The 23,196-nt window shown below is 48.9% G+C and overlaps 1 protein-coding gene and 1 pseudogene across 2 annotated transcripts in view; both read right to left on the bottom strand.

Annotated features, from left to right (window-relative positions):
- Nucleotides 1-3,417: 3,417 nt before the first annotated feature.
- Nucleotides 3,418-23,196, bottom strand: part of ADAMTS10 (ADAM metallopeptidase with thrombospondin type 1 motif 10) — a 43,484-nt gene continuing 23,705 nt past the window's right edge. For both annotated transcript variants that reach the window (XM_053372425.1, XM_053372426.1), the window contains 15 exons: nt 21,237-21,378; nt 19,370-19,477; nt 19,000-19,145; nt 18,845-18,908; nt 17,441-17,543; nt 17,195-17,328; nt 15,737-15,860; nt 15,259-15,339; nt 14,387-14,550; nt 13,006-13,132; nt 11,731-11,860; nt 9,099-9,303; nt 7,083-7,259; nt 6,423-6,579; nt 3,418-5,194 (listed from right to left, as the gene is read on the bottom strand). In XM_053372425.1, the coding sequence (XP_053228400.1) occupies nt 5,085-5,194; nt 6,423-6,579; nt 7,083-7,259; nt 9,099-9,303; nt 11,731-11,860; nt 13,006-13,132; nt 14,387-14,550; nt 15,259-15,339; nt 15,737-15,860; nt 17,195-17,328; nt 17,441-17,543; nt 18,845-18,908; nt 19,000-19,145; nt 19,370-19,477; nt 21,237-21,378 (1,972 nt within the window). In that variant the 3' untranslated portion in view covers nt 3,418-5,084. The remainder of the gene's footprint in view (nt 5,195-6,422; nt 6,580-7,082; nt 7,260-9,098; nt 9,304-11,730; nt 11,861-13,005; nt 13,133-14,386; nt 14,551-15,258; nt 15,340-15,736; nt 15,861-17,194; nt 17,329-17,440; nt 17,544-18,844; nt 18,909-18,999; nt 19,146-19,369; nt 19,478-21,236; nt 21,379-23,196) is intronic.
- Nucleotides 21,395-22,953, bottom strand: LOC128405716 (small nuclear ribonucleoprotein E-like; annotated as a pseudogene).

Genomic DNA, 23,196 nt, shown 5'->3' with positions numbered 1-23,196 from the left:
GTGGAAGCTCAACAGTCACAGCAAGTTCCTCTATCCGGCCCTCACCCCCCCCCGCCTTAATCTCCCCCATACTTCCTCCTTCAGAGTTGTGCAGAGTTGTGCAGGTGACAGGCCTCTGAGAAGAGGAGTCAGCGCAAAACCTGCACTTTTTCAGAATGACACTCTTGAACCCAGTGCCGGAATAGAATCGTAGAATTGGGACCCAAGGGCCATCTAGTCCAACCCCCTGCAATGCAGGAATCTCGGCAGAAGCACAGTTAATAGTTAATTGATCCTCCTCCTCCAAGTTTCCTGTTCTGGAGGGGGACCTAATTTTTAAAGAAAAATACACACGCAGAAGGGACGTGGGTGGCACTGTGGGTTAAACCACAGAGTCTAGGACTTTCCGATCAGAACGTCGGCAGTTTGAATCCCCGCAACGGAGTGAGGTCCGTTGTTCGGTCCCTGCTCCTGCAAACCTAGCAGTTCAAAAGCACGTCAAGTGCAAGTAGATAAATAGGTACCACTCCAGCGGGAAGGTAAACGGCGTTTCCGTGCGCTGCTCTGGTTCGCCAGAAGCGGCTTAGTCATGCTGGCCACATGACCGGGAAGCTGTACGCTGGCACCCTTGGCCAATAAACCGAGATGTGCGCCACAACCCCAGAGTCGGTCACGACTGGACCTAATGGTCAGGGGTCCCTTTACCTTTACACACACAGACACAGGCCTGGAAATGAGGCCAGATGAGGAACGATTGAGGGAATTGGGTATGTTGTTCTCGAAGCTACCAGCATGAGTTTGACCAAACTGTGGGAGGCAGTGGAAGACAGGAGTGCCTGGCGTGCTCTGGCCCAGGGGGTCATGAAGAGTCGGACATGACTAAACGACTAAACAACAACAACAGCCTGGAAAAGAGGAGACTGAGAGGAAACATGATAGCCATCTCCAGCCCTAGGAGTCCTCATAAGGGAGCTGTTCCTGCAGGAAGAACTGTAAGGGGAGAGACTACATCCGGCAAGGCCTCCTTCCACCTGCCTTGCTCCACCCCCTAGTCCCTGCTTTGCAATGTGTATTGTATTAATTTAAGTACTGCGGCTTGCTGTTGTTTTATTGATTATACTTTAGATATTTTTTATTTTAACTGTTGAGTGGATTTCTCTTTAACTTTTATATGTTGATATTATTTTATACTATTCTATTGATTGCTGAAGGGATGCGGGTGGCGCTGTGGGTTAAACCACAGAGCCTAGGACTTGCCGATCAGAAGGTCGGCGGTTCGAATCCCCGCGACGGGATGAGCTCCTGTTGCTCGGTCCCTGCTCCTGCCAACCTAGCAGTTCAAAAGCACGTCAAAGTACCTAGATAAATAGGTACCGCTCCAGCGGGAAGGTAAACGGCGTTTCCGTGCGCTGCTCTGGTTTGCCAGAAGTGGCTTAGTCCTGCTGGCCACATGACCTGGAAGCTGTAGGCCAGCTCCTTCGGCCAATAAAGCGAGATGAGCGCCGCAACCCCAGAGTCGGCCACGACTGGACCTAATGGTCAGGGGTCCCTTTACCTTTACTAATGATTGCTGAATGTTACTTTTTGATGTAGGTTGCCTATTTTAGAATTGTTTTATTATCACACTTTTGTATTGCATTATACTGTTATAAGATGTACATTTTTTTGTTTCTTCAGCTTGTAAACCGCCTTGAGTATTGTAAGATAGAAAGAGGGTACAGTATACAAATTAAAAATGATGATGATGCTCTTCAAATATCTTAAGGGCTGTCACATGGAAGATGGAGGAAGCTTGTTTTCTCCTGCTCCGGAGGGTGGGACTCGAACCCGTGGCTTCAAGTTACAAGAAAGGAGATTCCAACTAAACATCAGGAAGAACTTTCTGACAGCAAGAGACGTTTGACAGTGGAAGGGTCTCCCTCTGGAGGTGGTGGATTCTCCTCCTTGGAGGTTGTGAAGCAGAGGTTGGGTGGCCATCTGTCATGGATGCTTGAGCTGAGATTCCTGCATTGCAGGGGGTTGGACTAGATGACCCTCGGGGTCCCTCCCAACTCCACAGTTGTATGACTCTATGATTCTGTGAAAAAGCTCTTTCCAGTGTGACTCTTGTCAAATAGGGTTCTGAAAGTTAATTAGTGCCCCTGCACCAAATTACCAGTTCAGAATGTGGCTCATTTCCTTTTTTTAAATAACCATTAAAAATTGCTAATGTGACAGTGCAATGGCATGGTTTGAACAACAGTGAATTGAGATGATGTACAAATAATTACATGAAAATAAGGGTCAAAATGAATCTGTTTGGGAACAGTTACCAGCGCAGAAAACAAACAAACAACCTAAACAACTAACAGCGATGTAATGGAAAGTTGGGGTATTTAACCCCAGTAGAACATAAGTTTGCAATGAAGAATATATTTGTTTGTGTGTGCCTAAAACTTCTGTCCTCTTAAAAAGTTGATGGCAAAATAAGGGTGGACGAAGGGTTAAGGATGCAATCTGCTCCAGTTAAATTTTGCGTTTAAAAACACCCCCCGCTGCCCCCCCATTTAGAAATCAGTCTCTTGTTGCACCAGAGTTGCACCAGAGTTGGTGGCACTCACTGGGTGTGTGGATTGGACATGGAATCCCCAGTGGGATTCCTGCTGTCCAGGCTCTGTGAGGGAAAGGAAAGTTGTCAGTTTGGCTGGGAATGAAACTTTACAGGGGTGCTGACTGAGGAATGAGAAGAGAAAGTCAAAGGAACAGAGACAAGGAGCACAGAGGCCTGGGTGAGAGAAAGACAGGTTTGCCAGCTGACATGAGGTACCGATTACTAGGTTTAAAATCCACGGTTGTACCCAACTCAGCACAGAACAAACCTCAACTTCACCATGCCCATTAATGCCAATGGTTCTATTTCAGGTGGAACTAAAATAGGATAAAACCAAATGTTTTTACATCTTCCCAACACCAGACATAGATGCCAATTCATAATAACTCAGAACCGGGGGTGGTAGGTAGTTTTTTTTATTGTAAAAATCATGCTGTAATTTCTCTCTCTCTCTTTCTCTCTCTCTCTCTCTCGCTCACTCTCATCGTGGAAACAGGATTTTAAACAACTTCTATAATAACAATATTATTAATACAATATATCTGTATATATTTATATATGAAATGGTGAAATCTGACCCTGCCCACCAGAGGGCGCTCTGAGCAGATTAAGAAAACCAGCACCTGACTATCAGCTAGGAAGGTTCCTTTGGCGAAATGATGGATCTTCGTCTGCTTGCGTCCAGGACCCAAAGGAGAGCAAGTGACCAACATTTTGCTGGTGGCAAAAATCCAAAACTGTTGCTGGGTATCACCAAAGCTGAAATTTGAACTGGATTCAGTGAAATTTTGAGGGAATGGGAAACAGTTTATGAGTACTACATTGCCCCACCTGGATGAGTGAAATCCTGGAGGTCCCTTAGACTTACCAGCGGGTTGTGGGGTGAGGGCAATCTCTAACCAGATGGGAGAGGGAAAGGCTTTGCCTTGTGAGATCCACAAAAGGGGCAAAGGTGAACCAACCAGCCTCCCAGTGGCATAGCAAGGGTTGCAGGTGCCCAGGGCAACCTGTGGAACATTAGCACTCCCCGAGTCCCTTCCACCAGTCCCATATTGAACAAAGTCAACAAAAGACTCTGCCATGTTGACCTCTGTCTCTTCGATGTGCACATCTCAGATCACTTGAGACCAGCACGGGGACAGCGGGACAGGGAATTGGTCAGGAGAGGGTATCTTTTGAAAGCTTGTGCAGAGGCCACCCTAGCAACCAGTCGCCACCCAAATCCATAGCTGTCAACATTTCCCTTTTTTAAAAGGAAATTCCCTTATTCTGAATAGGATTCCTCGCAAGAAAAGGGAAAAGTTGACAGCTATGCCAAATCCGCCCATGCAAACATTGGGAGATTTTCTGTGTAAGCTGTTACTATTATTATTATTGAAATTGTGCACAGAATTTTGTGCCACTGCAACTCCCCCACCCCACTGTCTGATTCTGAATTTCTAATTTTGATTGCTCTGGAATTTGGCAAGCTACCCTACACCTCCTTAAAAAGATAATTCTGGAATTGAAACGTACTGTAGTTTCGAGTCTCCCAGGACAAGGAGGGACCTCCACCAGGTTTGTGAGAAACCAAGTGAGGAGAAAGAATTCCCCCCTCAAAGCACCAATTTATCGTTCATGTCCGCAAATTCAAAGGGAAGACCATGGAAGCATGTAATCCCCAAATTCAGTGGGACATAAACAGTTCTAAAAAATATCCTAGGATCTTCCCTCACTCGCAGGCTCTGATTTGGCCGCAAACCCCTGGGCTCTGAAAACAAGAGGTTTGTGTCCAAATTCCTGGATCGTCCTCCTTTTCAGCTTTGGGCACTAGGACTTGTGGACATCCAGTGAAGCTGAACATTGGAAGATCCAGGGTGGATAAAAGAAAGTCCTTTTCCACACAGCGCATGGTCACACTGTGGAACCCCAGACCTGGAGATGAACAGGTAAGATCCTGTCACCTGCTTGTTTCTCTTAAGCGAGCCTCAAGCGTGCATGGTCCCAAAGGGGTCACAAGGGATTTCCCCGAGGCCTTTCTGTATCCTTTTCTCGGCCATTCACCTGCAGCTGGGGATCCCTGCCCGACTCCCAGACCCAGACTCCTGTGCTACGCCTCTTCCGTGGGGCTCGCAACAGCCAACCCACTGAGTAGAGGAGAATTCTGGGACTGGGAAAATGGGGGGGGGGGATGGGATGCTGATGGGGCACTAGTGACTCGGGTGGGCTACTCCCACACCGTCGGGTGGGCAGGGCAACGGCGGCACCCAGCTGTGATACTAAAATAAATAATAATGTCAGAGTTTCAAGTAATGCACTCCACAGCACCTCGCCCAGGTCTTCTGCCCGAAGCACAGCGGCCCCTCGCACCGCGCTCTGCTGCGCCCCCCACGGAGATTCTTGCCTGCTCATTGGCGGTCCTGGGGGAAGGGATGGGCGGGGGGGTGGGGGAAGGGCACAGCCACCCCTTGACCCGAGCCTTCCTGATTTCCTTGAGGCGCCGAGAGCTTGGCCCCCCCCAGCCACCGCTGCCCGTTTAACGCCCCTGGCAGGTTTTGCAGCACATCTGTCGGAAGTAAGGCCGGCTACAGAACTTGAACTTTAGCACCAAAGGGCAGTAGGCGACCTTGTTCACATCTTTGCATTCTGGAGAGGAAGAAAACGGAGAAAAAGAGAATGTGTGGTGTTAGTGGGTCAAGAGTAAGAGGGGACATGAAGAAGTTTACGAAATCATGTGCAGCGTGGAGAAAGTGAAGTTTTGCTCCCTCTCTTGTCACGCTAGGACTTGTGGATGTCAGATGAAGCCGAATGTCGGAAGATTCAGGGCAGATGAAAGAAAGGACTTCTTCAAGCAGCACAGAATTGAGGTGTGGAACTCACTGCCTGGTAGGCCAAGGGCTTGGGATGGCTGGGCTAGGTATTTGTTGACTAGAGACCCCAGCCCCTTCCAGGTCCTAAGGGTTCTAGCTGTGGGGATGTCTCCTCTGGGCTCTCCTGGAGGAGCCTGGGAGGTCAGGACGGTCTCTTTGGGGTTCAAGAGACGGGTGACAAGGCATCTGCATAAAGTGGGCCATGGAGCAGGTCCATCTTCTCCTTGTCACTGCCATTGTCAGAGGACTCTGCTCCCAAGCATTCCTCGTCTGGGACTAAGGCAGTTTAGGCCTAGGACCCTTGTACTTACGGGACCGCCTCTCCTGGTATGCCCCACGGAGAGCCTCAAGGACCATAAATAGCAACACCCTAGTGGTCCCGGGCCCTAAGGAAGTTAGATTAGCCTCAACCAGAGCCAGGGCCTTCTCAACACTGGCCCCGGCCTGGTGGAACACTCTGTCTCATGAGACCAGGGCCCTGCGGGATCTGATTTCTTTCCGCAGGGCCTGTAAGACAGAGTTGTTCCACCTGGCCTTTGGCTTAGAATCAGTTTGATTCCCTCCCCCTCTTTCTTTTCTCTTTTCCTTTCTCCTCCTATGAAGAGACTGCATCCTAATGTTTTAATGTTGTATCTTAATCTTTTAAATTGTATTTTAATCAACTTGTTTTTATTATTGGTTGTTAGCTGCCCTGAGCCCGGTCTTGGCTGGGGAGGGCGGGGTATAAATAACTTTTTAAAAAAATTATTATTATTATTATTATTGTTGTTGTTGTTGTTGTTGTTTAGGTGAGACCCAGGTCAACCGCTCCCCTGCCCAGCTGGCCTTCTGTGGTCTATAGGTTCCGGCCCATGCCACGGGTGTAAGTCCCAACAACTGGCCCCAAGACAGCCCGGGGTCCTGAGTTAGGTCACAATAGCTTTGTCTCATGGGGAACAAAGTTTTTGCCACCCCAGCCCGACCCACGGGTGCTTGAGACAAATGTTGGAGCAGCACGCAGGTACCTTCGGGGTTCTCTGTGGGTCCCGAGTCACACTTGCTCTCGCACTGCTGTGCCGCCGCAGGCTTGAGGGCTTCTACACACTCCCCAGAGGGCTGCCCCGTGTGGGTCATGCACTGGACCGAACGGCGTTGCTGGCCAAAACTGCACTGCCCAGAGCACTTTGGAGAAGAAGAAGGAAGAGGCAGGAGGGTTAGGATGGGCGAAACAGTACAAAGTAAGATCGTAGTCCTCATGATTTAAACAGAAACACTAGAAGCACATACAGGGACAGACTGATAGAAAATTTTGGGCTTTCAAAACTCTGATTGTACTCTTATTTCCCCCTAAATGAAATAAATATAAAATAAATAAATACTACATAACATTTAGGAATTGCCTGAGGACATTCCTGTTTATTTGTTGGATAATCTATTGACTCCCCAAGCCATCACCCTTGGTTTGTCCCAACCATTATGGCTTCCCAGTGCTTTCACCGTTGGTTTGACCCACTCAGTATGGCTCCCCATCCCCTTCACCATTGGTCTGACCCAACCAAGATGGCGGAGCAGCTCTATTGACCTCCATTGACTCTTTGCCTCCAGTTGAGGCTCCCTGCAGTGGCTGGCCTAGTGGAACAGTCCTTGCCAGCTCTCGTAAGTGAAGGAGAGCAGCAGTTCCATACCTCTCCCCACTTGCCAGTGACCCACCGCGGGGGTGGACAACGCCGAAGGCTGCACCTTATACTGGTTGGGGGCTTGGCGTCCTCCGGGCACTGGGAGGTGGGCAAGGTGGAGGTGTGGTCGCCGCTCTTGCAGAGGACGATTCGGTGGCGGAAGCCGGGCCCGCAGTTTGGGGTGCACTGTAGAGAGAGGATGCTGTTATGGACTGGGACACACACAGAGAGAGAGAGAGAGAGAGAGAGAGAGAGAGAATCATAGAGTTGGAAGAGACCACAAGGGCCATCGAGTCCAACCCCCTGCCAAGCAGGAAACACCATCAGAGCACTCCTGACATATGGTTGTCAAGCCTCTGCTTAAAGACCTCCAAAGAAGGAGACTCCACCACACTCCTTGGCAGCAAATTCCACTGTCAAACAGCTCTTACTGTCAGGAAGTTCTTCCTAATGTTTAGGTGGAATCTTCTTTCCTGCAGTTTGGATCCATTGCTCCGTGTCCGCTTCTCTGGAGCAGCAGAAAACAACCTTTCTCCCTCCTCTATGTGACATCCTTTTATATATTTGAACATGGCTATCATATCACCCCTTAACCTCCTCTTCTCCAGGCTAAACATGCCCAGCTCCCTTAGCCGTTCCTCATAAGGCATCGTTTCCAGGCCTCTGACCATTTTGGTTGCCCTCCTCTGGACACGTTCCAGTTTGTCAGTGTCCTTCTTGAACTGTGGCGCCCAGAACTGGACACAGTACTCCAGGTGAGGTCTGACCAGAGCAGAATACAGTGGCACTATTACTTCCCTTGATCTAGATGCTATACTCCTATTGATGCAGCCCAGAATTGCATTGGCTTGTTTAGCTGCCGCATCACACTGTTGGCTCATGTCAAGTTTGTGGTCAACCAAGACTCCTAGATCCTTTTCACATGTACTGCTCTCAAGCCAGGTGTCACCCATCTTGTATTTGTGCCTCTCATTTTTTTTGCTCAGGTGCAATACTTTACATTTTTCCCTGTTAAAATTCATCTTGTTTGTTTTGGCCCAGTTCTCCAATCTGTCAAGGTCGTTTTGAAGTGTGATCCTGTCCTCTGGGGTGTTAGCCACTGCTCCCAGTTTGGTGTCATCTGCAAATTTGATCAGGATGCCCTTGAGTCCATCATCCAAGTCGTTGTTAAAGGATAGCTGAGCTGAGCTGAGCGGCTCGTCTGGCACATGACCCAAATGTTTCGTCGTGACAGGGGGTAGTGTGATAAGAATTTTAAAGTCTTAGATGTATAATAAATGTTCATAAATGTACCAACCAAGCACGTACATAGATCAGCACAGGAAGACCGATCTGAAACCATTTTTGATTCCCAAACTGACCAAATGTTTTCTCTGCAAGGTCAAAGGAAAATGGAAAAGCCTCCCCATCGTCTTTTCCTTCACAAATCCTGTCTTAAGGGAATGTCTGTCTGTGTTTGAATAGGGTGAGCCTGTGACCTGACTCACAGTTCCTAAGTATTTATCATTACAAAAGACTGGCCAGGCTCCCTAGGGTATCCAGTCAAGTGAGCATTAATACGTAACCTGTCAGACGAGATAAACAACGCACTCAGATTTCTGCTGTAGACCGCCTTTCTGTGATGTAGGTATGATGTATCGGGGGGTGGTGGTCTTGGGTTACACCCCTTCTGTGATGTATGTATGATGTATGGAGGGGTGGTCTGGAGCTCCAGGGCAGGGAATTTAAAATTTCTATATAAGGATGGGCACACCTTTGTTCTGGGTTCCTCCTCCTTTCCTTTGTGTGAGGGGAGCACCCTGTTGCAACAGATCAATAAAGATCAGGCTGACGAGCTGCTTTGCTTCTCAATATTCTCTGGTTGGTCTCTGTTATTTTCTCCTACCAGTAGGGAACCTATGTAAGGACTCTATATGGGCTCTTGGATTTTTGTTTACAACAGTAGCTACTTGTTTAATCGGTGTGTGTGCTTGTGTGCCATGCTCAGTACATATGAGACATTTAAAAAGACACAGAGGCTCTTACCTCAGACCAGTCGAGGGCGGCCCATTCGGGGGGGCAGGTCTGGTTGCCGCAGGGCTCCAGCACGCGGGGGCGTGGTGAGTTGCAGGCGGTGTCGTCCAGGATCCTCTCCTCCGTGGTGGAGATTTTGCGCCGGCAGGTCACGCTCCGGGTGCGGACGCCCTGGTTGCAGCTGCGGCTGCACTCGGACCAGTTCCCGATCACCCAGCTGACGGAGGCGAGAGGCAGAAAGGATAAGCTTGCTTCCCCTGTGTGCTGGGAAGGGTGTGGGGAGAAGGGGCAGCTACAGCCCCTGGCGGTGCAAAGGCCCGGAGGAGGGAAATTTGGGGGTTTAAATGAGAGAAGTAATTTCACTCAGGGGCATGTCGCAAAGTCTCCAGAGCTTCCAAGGGGATGGAGAGACTCCTATGAGGAAAGGCTGCAAAGTTTGGGACATTTTAGAGAAAAGACGAGAAAGAGGTGACATGATGGGAGTTTATAAAGTTACGTGTGGCATGGAGAAAGTTTTTCTCCTGGCACTAGGACTTGTGGACATCCAGTGAAGCTGAACATTGGAAGATCCGGGGTGGATAAAAGAAAGTCCTTTTCTACACTGCGCATGGTTAAACTGTGGAACTCCCTCTCATCGCAGGGATGGCTGCCAGCTTTAAAAGAGGATATTTTTAAAAGACCAATTCATGGAGGGGAGGGCTATTGATGGCTAGGGCTGGGCAATATATTGATATATCACCCCAAACCAGTTTGAAGTCCAAATGATGATATCAGTTTCATAGTTTTTGACCTGGCAATATATCGTGAATCATGATGTGTGTGTGTGTTTGTGCGTGTTATGCAAAAATCACAATGTGGGGAAAACCGTGCAGCCAACCAATGCCTCTACCTAGCTCCATCCTTAGCGGTAAATTGTGATGCTTATTTATCTGGTAATATATTGTGATGTTGAAAACCAGATATTGCCCAGCCCTAGCTATTAATTGGGACGCGGGTGGCGCTGTGGGTTAAACCACAGAGCCTAGGACTTGCCGATCAGAAGGTCAGCAGTTTGAATCCCCGCGACGGGGTGAGCTCCCGTTGCTCAGTCCCTGCTCCTGCCAACCTAGCAGTTCGAAAGCATGTCAAAGTGCAAGTAGATAAATAGGTACTGCTCCGGCGGGAAGGTAAACGGCGTTTCCGTGCGCTGCTCTGGTTCACCAGAAGCGGCTTAGTCATGCTGGCCACATGACCCGGAAGCTGAATGCTGGCTCCCTCGGCCAGTAAAGCGAGATGAGCGCTGCAACCCCAGAGTTGGCCACAACTGGACCTAACGGCCAGGGGTCCCTTTACTTTTACTAGCTATTAGTCACAATGGCTGTGTTCTGCCTTCACAGCTGGAGACAGTAATGTTTCTGGACACCATTCGCTGTAAACTGCAGGAAGGGAGAGGGCTCTTGTGCTTGGATCCTGCTTTCACACAGGCAACTTGCTTAGCCACTGTGAGAACAGGATCCTGGACTACGTGGACTGATCCAGCAGGCTCTTATGATGTTCTTATGAGCTTCTGCTACTGAATCTGTATTTAAATTAGAATCAGGGCTTGGTGGATAAACCACTAACTGGATTACTATCAGTGGCTGCATGGATGGTTGTAGCCGCATTCTGGAAGGATTCGGTTCAAAAAAGGGATGGCGTGTTCCTTACGGGGTTGGGGAGGGGACTGACTCACAAGATTGGCAAGAGGAATGAAGTACCCAGGACACCTTTCTGGGGAAATGGTGGAGCTTTCACCCACTCAAAAATCATCCAAGAAACCAAAAACCAAAGGTTTATGCTGGCTTGCGGATCACTTAAGATGCATTCTGCTCTAAGTTGTGGTGTACAGAGGGCAATACAAGTTTTCACAATGTATTTCGGGGGAGAAGATAAATAAATATTTATCTGGGATGGTTTATATGGGGAGAGGCAGTTCTAGAGGTATTGCGACCCTGAGCTGTTTTAGAGGTCAAAACCAGCACTTTGGATTGGGCCTCGAAACTAATTGGCAGCCAGTGCTGTTGGACCGGAATATTCTCAAAGCATTTTGCCCGGATGAGCAACCAGGATGCTGAATTCTGCACTAGCTGAAGTTTCTGAACCATCTTCAGATACAGCCCTACATATAATGCATTGCAGTAATCTAACCTTGTGGTTAGGTAAAGGTAAAGGGACCCCTGACCATTAGGTGCAGTCGTGGCCAACTCTGGGGTTGTGGCGCTCATCTCGCTTTATTGGCCGAGGGAGCCGGCGTACAGCTTCCGGGTCATGTGGCCACCATGACTAAGCCACTTCTGGTGAACCAGAGCAGCGCACGGAAACGCCGTTTACCTTCCCACTGGAGCGGTACCTATTTATCTACTTGCACTTTGAGGTGCTTTCAAACTGCTAGGTTGGCAGGAGCTGGGACCGAACAACGGGAGCTCACCCCGTCGCAGGGATTCGAACCGCCGAGCTTCTGATCGGCAAGCCAACAGCGCCAACTGCGTCCCTAACCTTGAGGTTACCAGAGCATGAACAGTAGTTAGGCTTTGTTTGCCTGCTGGATAAAAGAGTCTGGGCACTGGGTCTCTTTTGGGGTGCCCCTCCCCCTAGCATGCAGGCCCCCCGAAAGCATCTCACTTACGCCGGCGGGCAGGGCTCAGTGTTGCACAATCTCTGTCTCTCGGGCAGCTTAGTGTCGGGGCTGCAGAGGTGGTTGAAGACCGTGGAGCTGTCGGCTTGGTTGCGGCAGACGACAGGCTGGACCTGGCTGCCTGTAAGGATGGCGCTGAGTGAGGATGCTGAGGTCTGAGCAGCGAGAAACAGCAGCAGCTTCTCACTCACTCCCCACACCCTAGGTGCCAACTCTCTGGGGCCCTGGGTGCTTGAGCACCCACAAAATTCCCCTTGAAGGGAATTTCAATGCCAGGGCCATGCATGCTGCATGGCACCCATGGTCCCAGGCACCCACGATCGCGGGGCCAAGTTCCATAACACCCCCTAGTTTTTCAATCGTAGGAACTGCCTGCCCTCAAATCCCCATAAAATGTGTGTTTTCAAAAAGATGTGTGGACAGAAGCAAGGGTTCATCTAGCTCAGAGCTGGCTACACTGACTTGAAAGATTGAAACCTGGAACCTTTCTCATGTAAAGCAGCTGCTCCACCACTGAGCTACTGAAGTAATTTTCAAGTCCTTGTGTTCCAAAGCAGAAACAGGATTTTTCCTTCTACTGAGTCAGGCTGCTGGTTTGTCTAGTTCACTGATTGGCAGCGGTTCTCTAGGGGTTCAGGTGGGGTTTGTTCCCGGCCACACCTGAGATGCTGTTAGGGATTCGAACCCAGGACCTACTGCGTGCAAAGCAGATGCCCTGCAGTTGAGCGATGGCCTTTCTCCTATAAATAAAGCAAGATTCTAGTCCTCACAGTTCTGTATGGCTTAAACTGGAACATGGGGATCTGTCTTGGAGCAAGTTTTCCCAAAGGTCTGCCGAACTTAGCAGGGTCTCTACACCGCTGTCAACACAATAATATATCCTCTCCTAAGGCCTAAACCCATTTCTACAGGGCCTCTCTAGGGGTTCAGACAGGGGCCCCACCTGGAGATGCCAGGGTTCAAACTGGGCAGTGCTGGATTACCAAACAGGCAGAGCAGGCACCAGCCTATGGGCCCCACACTTTATGGCGCCCCACGACAACAAATCAATGTGAGATTGATTTGATATTGAAATAAAATTGGTTTATTGAAATTGTTGGTTGGTAAAATCAACAACATATTAGGAGGTAATTTGCACAGGGCCCCCCGAGATTTCGACTACCCAGTGGCCTCCATTGGGGTTAATCCAGGACTGGAACCGGTTACCTCCTGCATACATACCGCTGCCGCACCTCTGAGCTGGGCCCTTCCAATAAAGAGTCTTACCTCCGCCACAGAGGGCCGAGCATTTTGTCCACGAGACATACTGCCACAAGTACTGGGCAACGGAACCACGGACGATGGGTGCATTGAACTTGTAGCGGATTCTCTGCAGTTCTTCCCTGACGAGCACCTAGAGGTGGAAGGGAGAGGGAATAGGGAGGCACAGCCATGGTTGGTGGAGAACCCCGCACTTTCCCAAAAGGACCTCGGAAGCAGAATTCTCTGCTGGAAAATAAAGTAGCTGTTCTGTCGCGTGACTTGTGGGACGATATTGCAATCAATCCAACAATTCATGTTTTGCCAGATGGGCACACGAAGGGGCAAAGGTTCACAGAGGTTTCCTACAAAATTTGCTAGAGGGAACTCTTCCTGAGATCACTTCCTTTGTCTTGGCAGGAAGCTGTAGTACTAAATCCTTCCTTCCTGTCTCAGCATCTCTCTCTCTCTCTTTTTTTTAAATGATATTTATTAAGATTTTTCCATTTTAATACATCAAAAAAAAAATAAAAAAAAAATCAGCATCTCTCTCTTACCTTGTCGTGCCTCCAAGCTGGCCACACATGCATGCCTAGTTCAGGCACCATTTTTGAACACTTTTGTAACTTAGATAGTGGTTATAAGTCTGCCTTCATTTTGCTACTGTACCTCCTTCTTCAAGACCGAGCTTATGTAAGTAAATACTACTTTTACTTCTTCACAAAGCAATGTCATCATCATTATTATATCATTATATTGAAAAGTTGGAAGGGGTCTTGAGGGCCATCTAGTCCAACCCCTGCAACGCAGGAATCTTCTGTGCAACACAGGATTCGCACCCACAACCCCAAGATTAAGAGTCGAATGCTCTACCAAATGAGCTCTCCCAGGTCTGTGGGACTGTTATTTTTAAGGGGGAGAAAAGGGGTACTGCCGGGGAAAATCCAGTCTGCCTTAAAGCACCCCAGATTCTTGTTTCTAGAAGATTAAATCAACCTTGTTTTAGCTTCCAAGTTTTAAGCCACCTCCAGAGTATGGTAGTCTGCTGATCTCACACACGTGAGCAAGGAAGGATAATATCTAAATAATATATCCTCTCCTAAGGCCTAAACCCATTTCTACATTACATGACCCCTGGTCCAACAAGGATCACCTGCCATCCCAATTACATGGCCAATCAGCTTTAGCTGTGTGCTGAGGTCAAACAAGGGCAAATGGAGTCTGTTAGTGGGCTGGCGTCCTGTCCTGGACGCAGGGAGAATCTTGGCTTATCAGGGATCAGCAGCGGTTCCCCAACTTTTTCGTGCCCCACCACAAAAAGCACTCTTCAGTAGAGCACTGATACCTGCTTTACAAAGACTGATAGTCTTAGATACCGCATTTAGTAACCCCTGTTCAGTCAACGAACCATGACGATGAGGGTGACGTTGGTGGGGCCCAGGGATTCCAGGGACTCCAGCTCGTCTTGAGCGCGTCTGTAGTGGAAGGTGGTCCCGGCGATGTCAAAGCGCCGGGGTGGGTCAATGGAGAGCTTTCCGTTGACGAAGTATTCGTCGTTCTCCCCTCTCAGAGCTGGAAAGAGAATCGGGGTGTGTGGGGTGTGACCAAGTCAGGGGTGGGCTGAAGCACTTGCATCCCACCCCCAAAGGATTCAGGGATATTTTTCATAAAAATCATAATTGTATTATTTGTTCCCCACACATCTGACAAGGATGCTCCAGCTACTCTGGGCGGCTTGCAACAAAATATTAAAAGCACAATAAAACACCAGCCATTAAAAACTTCCCTATATGGAGCTGCCTTCAAATGTCTTCTAAACATCAGATAGTTGTTTATTTGCTTGACATCTGACCACCGAGAAGGCCCTCTGCCTTGTTCCCTGTAACTTCACTTCTTGCAGGGAGGGAACCGCCAGAAGGACCTCAGAGGTGGACCTCAGTGTCTGGGCTGAACGATGGGGGTGGAGACGCTCCTTCAGGTATACTGGGCTGAGGCCATTTAGGGCTTTAAAGGTCACAACCAACACTTTGAATTGTACTGGGAGCCACTGTAGGTCTTTTGGCACCGGTGTTTTATGGTCCTGCCAATGGCTCTCAGTCACCAGTCCGGCAACCTCGTTCTAGATTAGTTGTGGTTTCCGAGTCACTTTTGAAGGTAGCTCCACGGAGAGCACATGGCAGTAGTCCAAGCGGGAGATAAACCACATACAAAACCAGAGGTTGGGGGTGACCTCAAAGACAACCCGCCTGGGGTCTTCCCTGCTTAGCTAAGGTTTCTCACCAAGGTAGTTCAAGGAAAGGTTGAGCTCCCGGATGTCGATATGCACCGATCCTTTGGGGATCCATATCACCTCTTCGTAGCCTGTGTGGCAGATGGAGATAATCAACCAAGGTAAGTTCTAAGAGGGTGCTCAATGCTCAAAAAGCCAAGAGAGAAAATTTGGAGCAGGGAATTGCAAAGCACATGAAGAAATGTGTTGATGCTGTCTTCTACTAAGTCAGTGCTGGGATGGGAACCTAGGAGACCAGGCTTCAAATTAGCGTTTCTTAAGGGCACTGGTCAATGGCATTACAGGCATTGGGCAATAGGTGCTATGCACTGCTGGAAACTTCCCCAATCAAGTTCCACCTGTGCAATTTATTTTTGAAAGCACCTGCCTTGGAATAGAAAAACATTTGCTTACAACATGTCAGAACTGTCTTGGCCACTCTCTGAACTGTACATTTGTCCACCCATCGGGTCACCAGGCAACCCTCACCTCCGTCCGGCAGCGAGTGGTTGAAAAGTCCTTCAATGGTCTCGCAGGAGCTCCCGTCCCCTCCGCAGACCCGGCACTTGTCCTCCTTGGTGTCCGAGCCCAGGATGCGGTCGCAGCCCACGTGCTTATAGGAAACAAAAGGACAGGTTTGACGGAGGAAGTTCTTGGAAGAGTTAGGGATGGGCAATATAGGGTTTTCAACATTGTGATATATCACCAGGTAAACACTGTGATATACTGATATATCACGATGTCTGAAATAAGGATGGAGCTATGTAGAGAACCAGTGTGGTGTAGTGATTAAGAGCAGTAGACTCCTAATCTGGTAAACCGGGTTTGTGTCTCCGCTCCCCCACCTGCAGCTGCTGGGTGACTTGGGCTGGTCACACTTCTTTGAAGTCTCTCAGCCTCACTCACCTCACAGAGTGTTTGTTGTGGGGGAGGAAGGGAAAGGAGAATGTTAGCTGCTTTGAGACTCCTAAGGGTAGTGATAAAGCGGGAAATCAAATCCAAACTCTTCTTCTTCTTCACGGATTTCCCCTGCATCAACATTTTTGCATAGCACATACACACATCATGATTCGCGATATATTGCCAAGGTTAAAAATTAAGAAACTGATATCATGGTATGATCTTCAAACCGGTTTTGGACAATATATTGATATATCGCCCAGCCCTAATGAGCACCAACCTGGATAGCCTTAAAAGAAAGCAGGCCTTTCTAAAGAGGAATAGAAGAAGACAAGAGCCTGGTTTTGGTTTGGCCAATGGCCTGTTTGGTCCAGCATCTTCTCACAGTGGCCAGCCAGATTCCTCCAGGATGACCACAGGCAGGAGATAAAGGAGCAAGCCCTGTGCCTCTCACTGTGATTCATAAAAAAACTAAGAAGAGCCTGCAGCTGGGACTCATCTAGTCCAGCCTCCTGTCCTCACAGTGTCCCATCAAATGCCCCCCTAAGAAGCCCAAGCGGGATGCGAGAGTACGTAATAGCCTTCTCTTCCATTCTAAGGTAGACTGTCTCTGCCTATGAAGGCTCTATTTGTGAATCACCAGAAACTAAGTGGCCAACCAGATGCCCAGGATGGGAAGCCCACAAGCAGAAGCTGACCATCACAGGAAATCTCCCTCCTTTGGCACCCAGCAACTGGGATTCAGAGGTAGTCTGCCCCAGTCCAGGAGGTGATACACAACTATCATGCCTAGCAGCCACTGATAGCCTTATAGTTCCTGAATTTGTCTAATTCCCTCAGTTAGCCTGATCCAGCAGGCTCTTCTTATGTCCTTAAATCATGTGCCCCCCTCTAAATGGAAAAGCCCCCCAATGCATAAATCTTTCCTTGTAGAGAAAGCGGACCAGCCTCCCCTCCCCCCACGGTCCCAGAAGCTGCCCATTAAACCTCAGTCAGTCAGAGGCCTACGGGCAGCGAGGAGGAGTGGTTACAGCGCTGGAAAATCACCTTGCACTCTCCATTGACGCAGATGTCGTTGGAGTCCTGGCGGCAGGGTGTTCCATCCACCACGGCTGCCGCCCTCTCCGTGTAGAAGTTGAAACCTTCCGCCAGGCAGTTGAGCGAACAGGACTTGACGCCTCCTGTGGAGAGATGGCAATTTCAAACCACTAGATCAGAGAGGCTGGATTGGGAATGGGTGAAAGCTGTCCCACGACCCCCCCCCCCAGGGTGTGTGTGTGGAAATGGCCTTACCTCCTCGGTACGTCTTCCAGGTGTAATACTTTCCTCGGAAGGGGATATTATCAAACTCGGCGCACTGCAGTTCTCGGAAGTCTTGCGAGCCCGGTAGGCAGTCCTGGGGTGGGGGCACAGAAAGATCGGCAAATTTATTATCGGCTCTCTGGGGCTGAGGGGTGCTGCTTCTTTTAATGCCTGGAAGCAGAGATGGCGCATTCTGGACCCCACCGCTGAAAGACTTTGCTGGCAGGTGCAAGTCAGACACTCCATGACTGAGCTATAAGGTTGGGAGCTTCTGTTGTCACTTTTCACATCTGCTTATCATTATTAATATTTATTAAATTTGTATACCTCCCTTCACCCGAAGATCACAGGCAGCTCATGACATAAACATTCAAAATGAGAACCCAAAATACAGTTATTGATTGTGTGTGTGTGGGGGGGAGACACTCCTAAACCCTAGAAATTGACAAATGGTAAGGTAAAGGTAAAGGTAAAGGGACCCCTGAACATTAGGTCCAGTCGTGGCCGACTCTGGGGTTGTGGCGCTCATCTCGCTTTACTAGCCGAGGGAGCCGGCGTACAGCTTCCGGGTCATGTGGCCAGCTGGACTAAGCCGCTTCTGGCAAACCAGAGCAGCGCACGGAAACGCCGTTTACCTTCCCGCCGGAGCGGTACCTATTTATCTACTTGCACTTTGACGTGCTTTCGAACTGCTAGGTTGACAGGAGACAAATGGTAGGATTTCGATTAATTGGGATGTGGATGAAAGTACAATCTGCAGAGCTGTGCCAGAAAGGGAATCCCTGGGCTGGCTTCTGCAAACCAGCCTGGCTGGCCTAGCAAATAGCAAATCTGTCAACAATGGCACCGGCTTGAGCCCTAGATTATGGGTGCCCAGTGGCAAGCACAAGATGTACAAAGAGCAAATCTGTTAACATGACAAAAGGTGTTGATGTGCCATCAGAGAGGAATTCTGTGGCCTGAGGAAGCAGACGGTGCCAAGGTGATGGGTGTGTGTGTTTGAGGTGACAGGAAAAGAGTCTTTTCAGCAAGGTGTGCTAGGAAGAAGAAAGGGAGAGAAGAAAGGCTGGGATCCATCTTGGGCAGGCTGGCTGAAGGCTGGCTGGGAGAGATGCCTTGGACTCCAGGGCTGCACAAGCCCCTCTTGTAATGACCGTGCTGTAAGATCTGGACGCCCTCCAGGCAGACTGAAGGTGCAAATAGGGGACTAAACCATACTTCTTAAAGCTATGGCAGTCTCCACCATGTTGCAATTCTCCAAGAGACCACAGACCCTGGGTGAACACTCAGAACCCCTTGGGATCTTGCTGCCTCTCAGCAGAGAGTGGGGGGTAGCGCTCAACTTTTGCAACAATCCATTCCTTTGCCCCCACCCCAGAATCCCTTGCTACTCACGTCAGTGTTACAAGACCGGTAACGCTTCCGTTCCCCGAGGCAGTATTTCCCACCAATCGTCGGCCTTCGGAAGAGAGAAAAGGAGGAAGACGTGGAAAATGGCGTCCCAGGGAGCACGGGGGATGTCTCGGGTGTTTATGCACATGTCCACTTACCGTGGGCTGTCGCAGTGGCGGATGGATGAGGAGACGCCTCCCCCACAAGTCCGGCTGCACTCTCCCCATGGCGACCACGTCCCCCAGGCTCCATCCACACCCTCTGGCCGTGTGCCGAAAGGAACACATTCCCGTTTGTAGCACCACTGGCGGTGGATACAGAGGATGGAGGGAAGAAGAGAGACCCACCGGTCAACAACAACACCCCCCACCTTGCTGGCGTTCATGCGTCTGACCTCAGCATGACTGCGTGATTAGGGGTAAACTGGCCGTCTGGAAGGGATCCCAAAGGCCATCTAGTCCAACCCTCTTGCAAGGCAGGAATCGCTGCTGTGGGTTAGGGTACAGCAAGGGTGGCCCTGCCTCTTACCCCCCTCTCGATGGTGTTAGTCTGGCAGATGGTCCCCTCGGCCGCCGGGATGCTGTTGGTGATGCATCGGTTGCTCTTGCTAAGGCACCAGAGCTCGTTGCAAACTTCCTGGAGGAGGAGGAGAAGAAGGACCAGTGGGTGGGTGGGGGCGCGGGCGGAGCTGGGAGGAGGGGTGGACGGCCGCAGAGGTTGGTGGTGCTACGTGACGTCTTGGACTAAGGAGGGAGGTGGCAACTGATGACTGGAGACTGAAGGAAGGATTAAAGAAACACAACAGGTCTCTGTGGAGACTAGGTCAGGGAGATACCTGGTTTTCAACACCGTGATACATCACCAGCTAAACATCACAATATATCACAAGGTTTGAAATAAGGATGGAGCTATGTAAAGGCATTGGCTGGTTTCATGGTCCCCCCCCCCCATGATTTTTGCATAGCACACGTACACAGGCTGGGAGCCTAAGTGTCGCTCCTCTGGAGGCTTCAGCCGGGGCAAAAAACCTGACTAGCCCTACCTCCCCGTAGCTACAGCTCTGCATTAAAGTCAATGAATTGTAGCAAACTGCAGCAAACTCAGTAGACCCATTAACATCAATGGATCTGTCAAACTATGCTTTTACTCAGTGGAGTCATTTAAGTCAGTGGGTTGCCTCGAATTATCTCATGCTGTGAGGAGCCCCTTGGGGTATAGGAAGGGCTACAAAGGAAGAAGGCTGCTGATTCCATTTCCCCACCCCCACTCCACCCTCTCACCATTCCCCATCCATTAATAAGCAAAAATATTGCTTTTGAAAATCATCAAAGTGGAGAGAAAAAATTGGTGGAATTCTCAAGGGTGGAGTGCAGGGGTTTTGCCATCAACATACAGTCGTACCTTGGAAGTTGAACAGAATCCGTTCCTGAAGTCCGTTTGATTTCCAAAACGTTCGAAAACCAAACCAGGAAGCTCCTGCAGCCAATCAGAAGCCACAGAAGCCATGTCGGATGTTCGGGTTCCAAAAGAACATTCGCAAACTGGAACACTCACTTTCGGGTTTGCTGCGTTCGGGAGCCAAAACGTCCATGTTCCAGGGCGTTTGGGATCCAAGGTACGACTGTATTCCTTTTGAGGTGGTCAAGGGGTGATGAAAATAATAATAATAATAATAATAATAATAATAATAATAATAATAATAATAATATATTTATTTATATGCCATCCATCTGACTGGGTTACCCCAGCCACTCTGGGCGGCTTCCAACAAATGGATATACACTTGGAAGCATCCTTCCATTCATTCTGCAGAGCTTTGCAGTCTTCCCAGGTGCCCACAGTGCAATCAACTCACAGTTCAGTCACAGAATCATAGAACTGTAGAGTTGGAAAGGGACCCCAATGGTCATTTAATCCAACTCCCTGCAATGCAGGAACCACATGTAAAGTATCCCTAAAGAACTGTGTTGGTAGTGCTTCCCACAAAGCAGCTTTTTCTGCATCAGGAAGTGTGGTCACCCAGGGAGGCTGTGGGGCACAGAGGACGTATTGCCTGGGGAAAATGTTTATTGGGAACAAAACATACACCTGCCTAAAAATGTCCAGAAGTCTCTCCAGGAGCTCCCAACTGCCCTGTGAACCAGGCAGAAAAGGCGGAAGCCTCTTTCACAGAAGGAGAGTGGTTTTTATAAACAACAACCCGAAGGGCAGATTTCGGCCCCGCACTCCTGATTACTGCAAGAGTGGACCTTGGCTGACGCTGGTGCTGCAGCTGAGGGCTGTGGCTGGTTTAAAGGCTGGCCGGTGGGCGCAAAACGCCTTGCCTGATGGGGTAAGCCCATCCCTCCACCCCTCCACATTGGGAATCAAGAGTAAAAGCAGGAAGGCTCTCTACCCCATATTTACACTGGCGAGATTTGACTCCGTACTGAAAGCGGCACTGCTCATCTGCATCGTAAGCCTGTCCTGGGGCCACCGTCGGGTAGACGAAATCCTGCTTGGGTGGAGCATTGTTCAGGCAGAGGCCCATCCCAGAGCTGGAGCAGCAGAGAAACAAAGGAGAAAGACATCAAGGGTTGATGGTGCTGAGTGCGAGAAGAGTTTTATTTATAATGAGCTGCAATTCCACATCAACGTAGAAAAATTATTGAAAATTATGCACGCACAGACTAAGCAACTGGCTTCACTCTTCAGCTGGTAGAACATGAAGCTCTTAATCTCAGGGTCATGGGTTCAGGTCCCATGTTGGTTAAGAAGATTCCTGCATTGCAGGGGGTTGGACTAGATGACCCTTGTGGTCCCTTCCACCTCCATGATTCTGTGATTCCGTCAGACACCTAAAGTAGAATTTGGAGTGGTAGCATGAAACCACCACATATTTTAATCTATAGTTTTAAAGACTGAAGCATTAGAACAAAACACACTGAATAGCCATTTCTAGTTACAAACGCTCAGTAGAAGAATCATATTAATCCCTTTGAACATGATCCGACTCAGCTGTTTCCTTGATATTGTCTTGGAATGAATCTCCTCAGCATCATCCAGAACCAAGTTCAAATCCAATAACACAGTCTTCTATCCTTGTGTTCACCTGTTCGTACAGTCCCACCTGAATTCTGGACCTGTTTTGTAGGTATCTGAAGATGAGGTTGATGGGCTGCGCCATTGCTTTCTGCAGCTTCTGGCCTTGCCCGCCATGGCCGACACCTGGGTTTGGAGCGACCCCCCCCACAAGACAACCCTGCTTCTAAGGGATGGGGGCCCCCTCTAAGAAGAAGCATGGAATCATAGAATTGTAGAGTTGGACTGAGGATCATCTAGTCCAACCCCCTGCAACGCAGGAATCTTTTGCCTGACATGGGGCTCGAACCCATGAACCTGAGATTAAGAGTCTCATGCTCCACCAGCTGATCGTTGGAAAGAAATGGCCACCAACCTAGATGGCCTTAAAAAAGGATTGGACTATACGGAACTGACTGGGAGACTCTGTGACCAGAGAGAAGAGATGGTGGAAGAAGATTGGAAGAAGTTTAAAAAATAATTGAAAAAATATGTTAATATTTAAATCTTAGAATAGCTTTGGAAGTGGATATAGGCTGTAGGGTTAGAAGTAGAAGATAGTGTATTTTAAAATAGTATTATTTGTAAGGGATAATATGTGAAGATTTTAATGGTAAAAGTAAGTGTGATTAAAAACATGGTTAAAAATTATGATATATGTAAACTGCTAAAGATGAGGTAAAATGAAAATCAGATAGGGGGGACTTGGGGAAACTCACTAAACAATGTTTAGAAAAAATAAGGATAAGACAAGAATTTGTTTGTGTTGTTTGTTTTTCTGTTTGTGTTGGTTATTAGTGTTAAAAAATGAATAAAAAAAATTGGGGGAAATAAGAATTGGACAAAATCATGCAAGGAAGGGCTATCGATGGCTACTGCCCAAAATGGCTGCGCTCTGCTTCTGAGGCAGTAATGGTTCTAAATACCAGTTGCTGGAAACTGCAAGAGGGAAGATTGTTCTTTTGCTCTAATCCTGCTTGCTGGTTTCCCACAGGCACCTGCTTGATCACTGTGTGAACAGAATACTGGACCAGATGAGCCTCTGGACTCATCCAGCAGGACTCTTCATATTCTTATGCACAACAATACTAAGTATGGAAAGCAGGACCCCAAATAATAAATAAACCCAGAAGACCCCCAGCATGCAAAAGGAGCCCATTGTGTCATTTTTGTGTCCACCACTTAAAGGCCAGTTATGGAAAACTTTTGGAAGAAAGAGACAGGGGAAATGAAAGTAATTGGGTGGTGTGTGCGATGCTTTGGAGACACACAGTGGAAAACAGGCAGCCCCTTAC

This window comes from Podarcis raffonei, chromosome 18, assembly GCF_027172205.1.
Source record: "Podarcis raffonei isolate rPodRaf1 chromosome 18, rPodRaf1.pri, whole genome shotgun sequence".
Taxonomy (NCBI): domain Eukaryota; kingdom Metazoa; phylum Chordata; class Lepidosauria; order Squamata; family Lacertidae; genus Podarcis; species Podarcis raffonei.
This window is presented reverse-complemented; position numbering and strand designations above follow the sequence as displayed.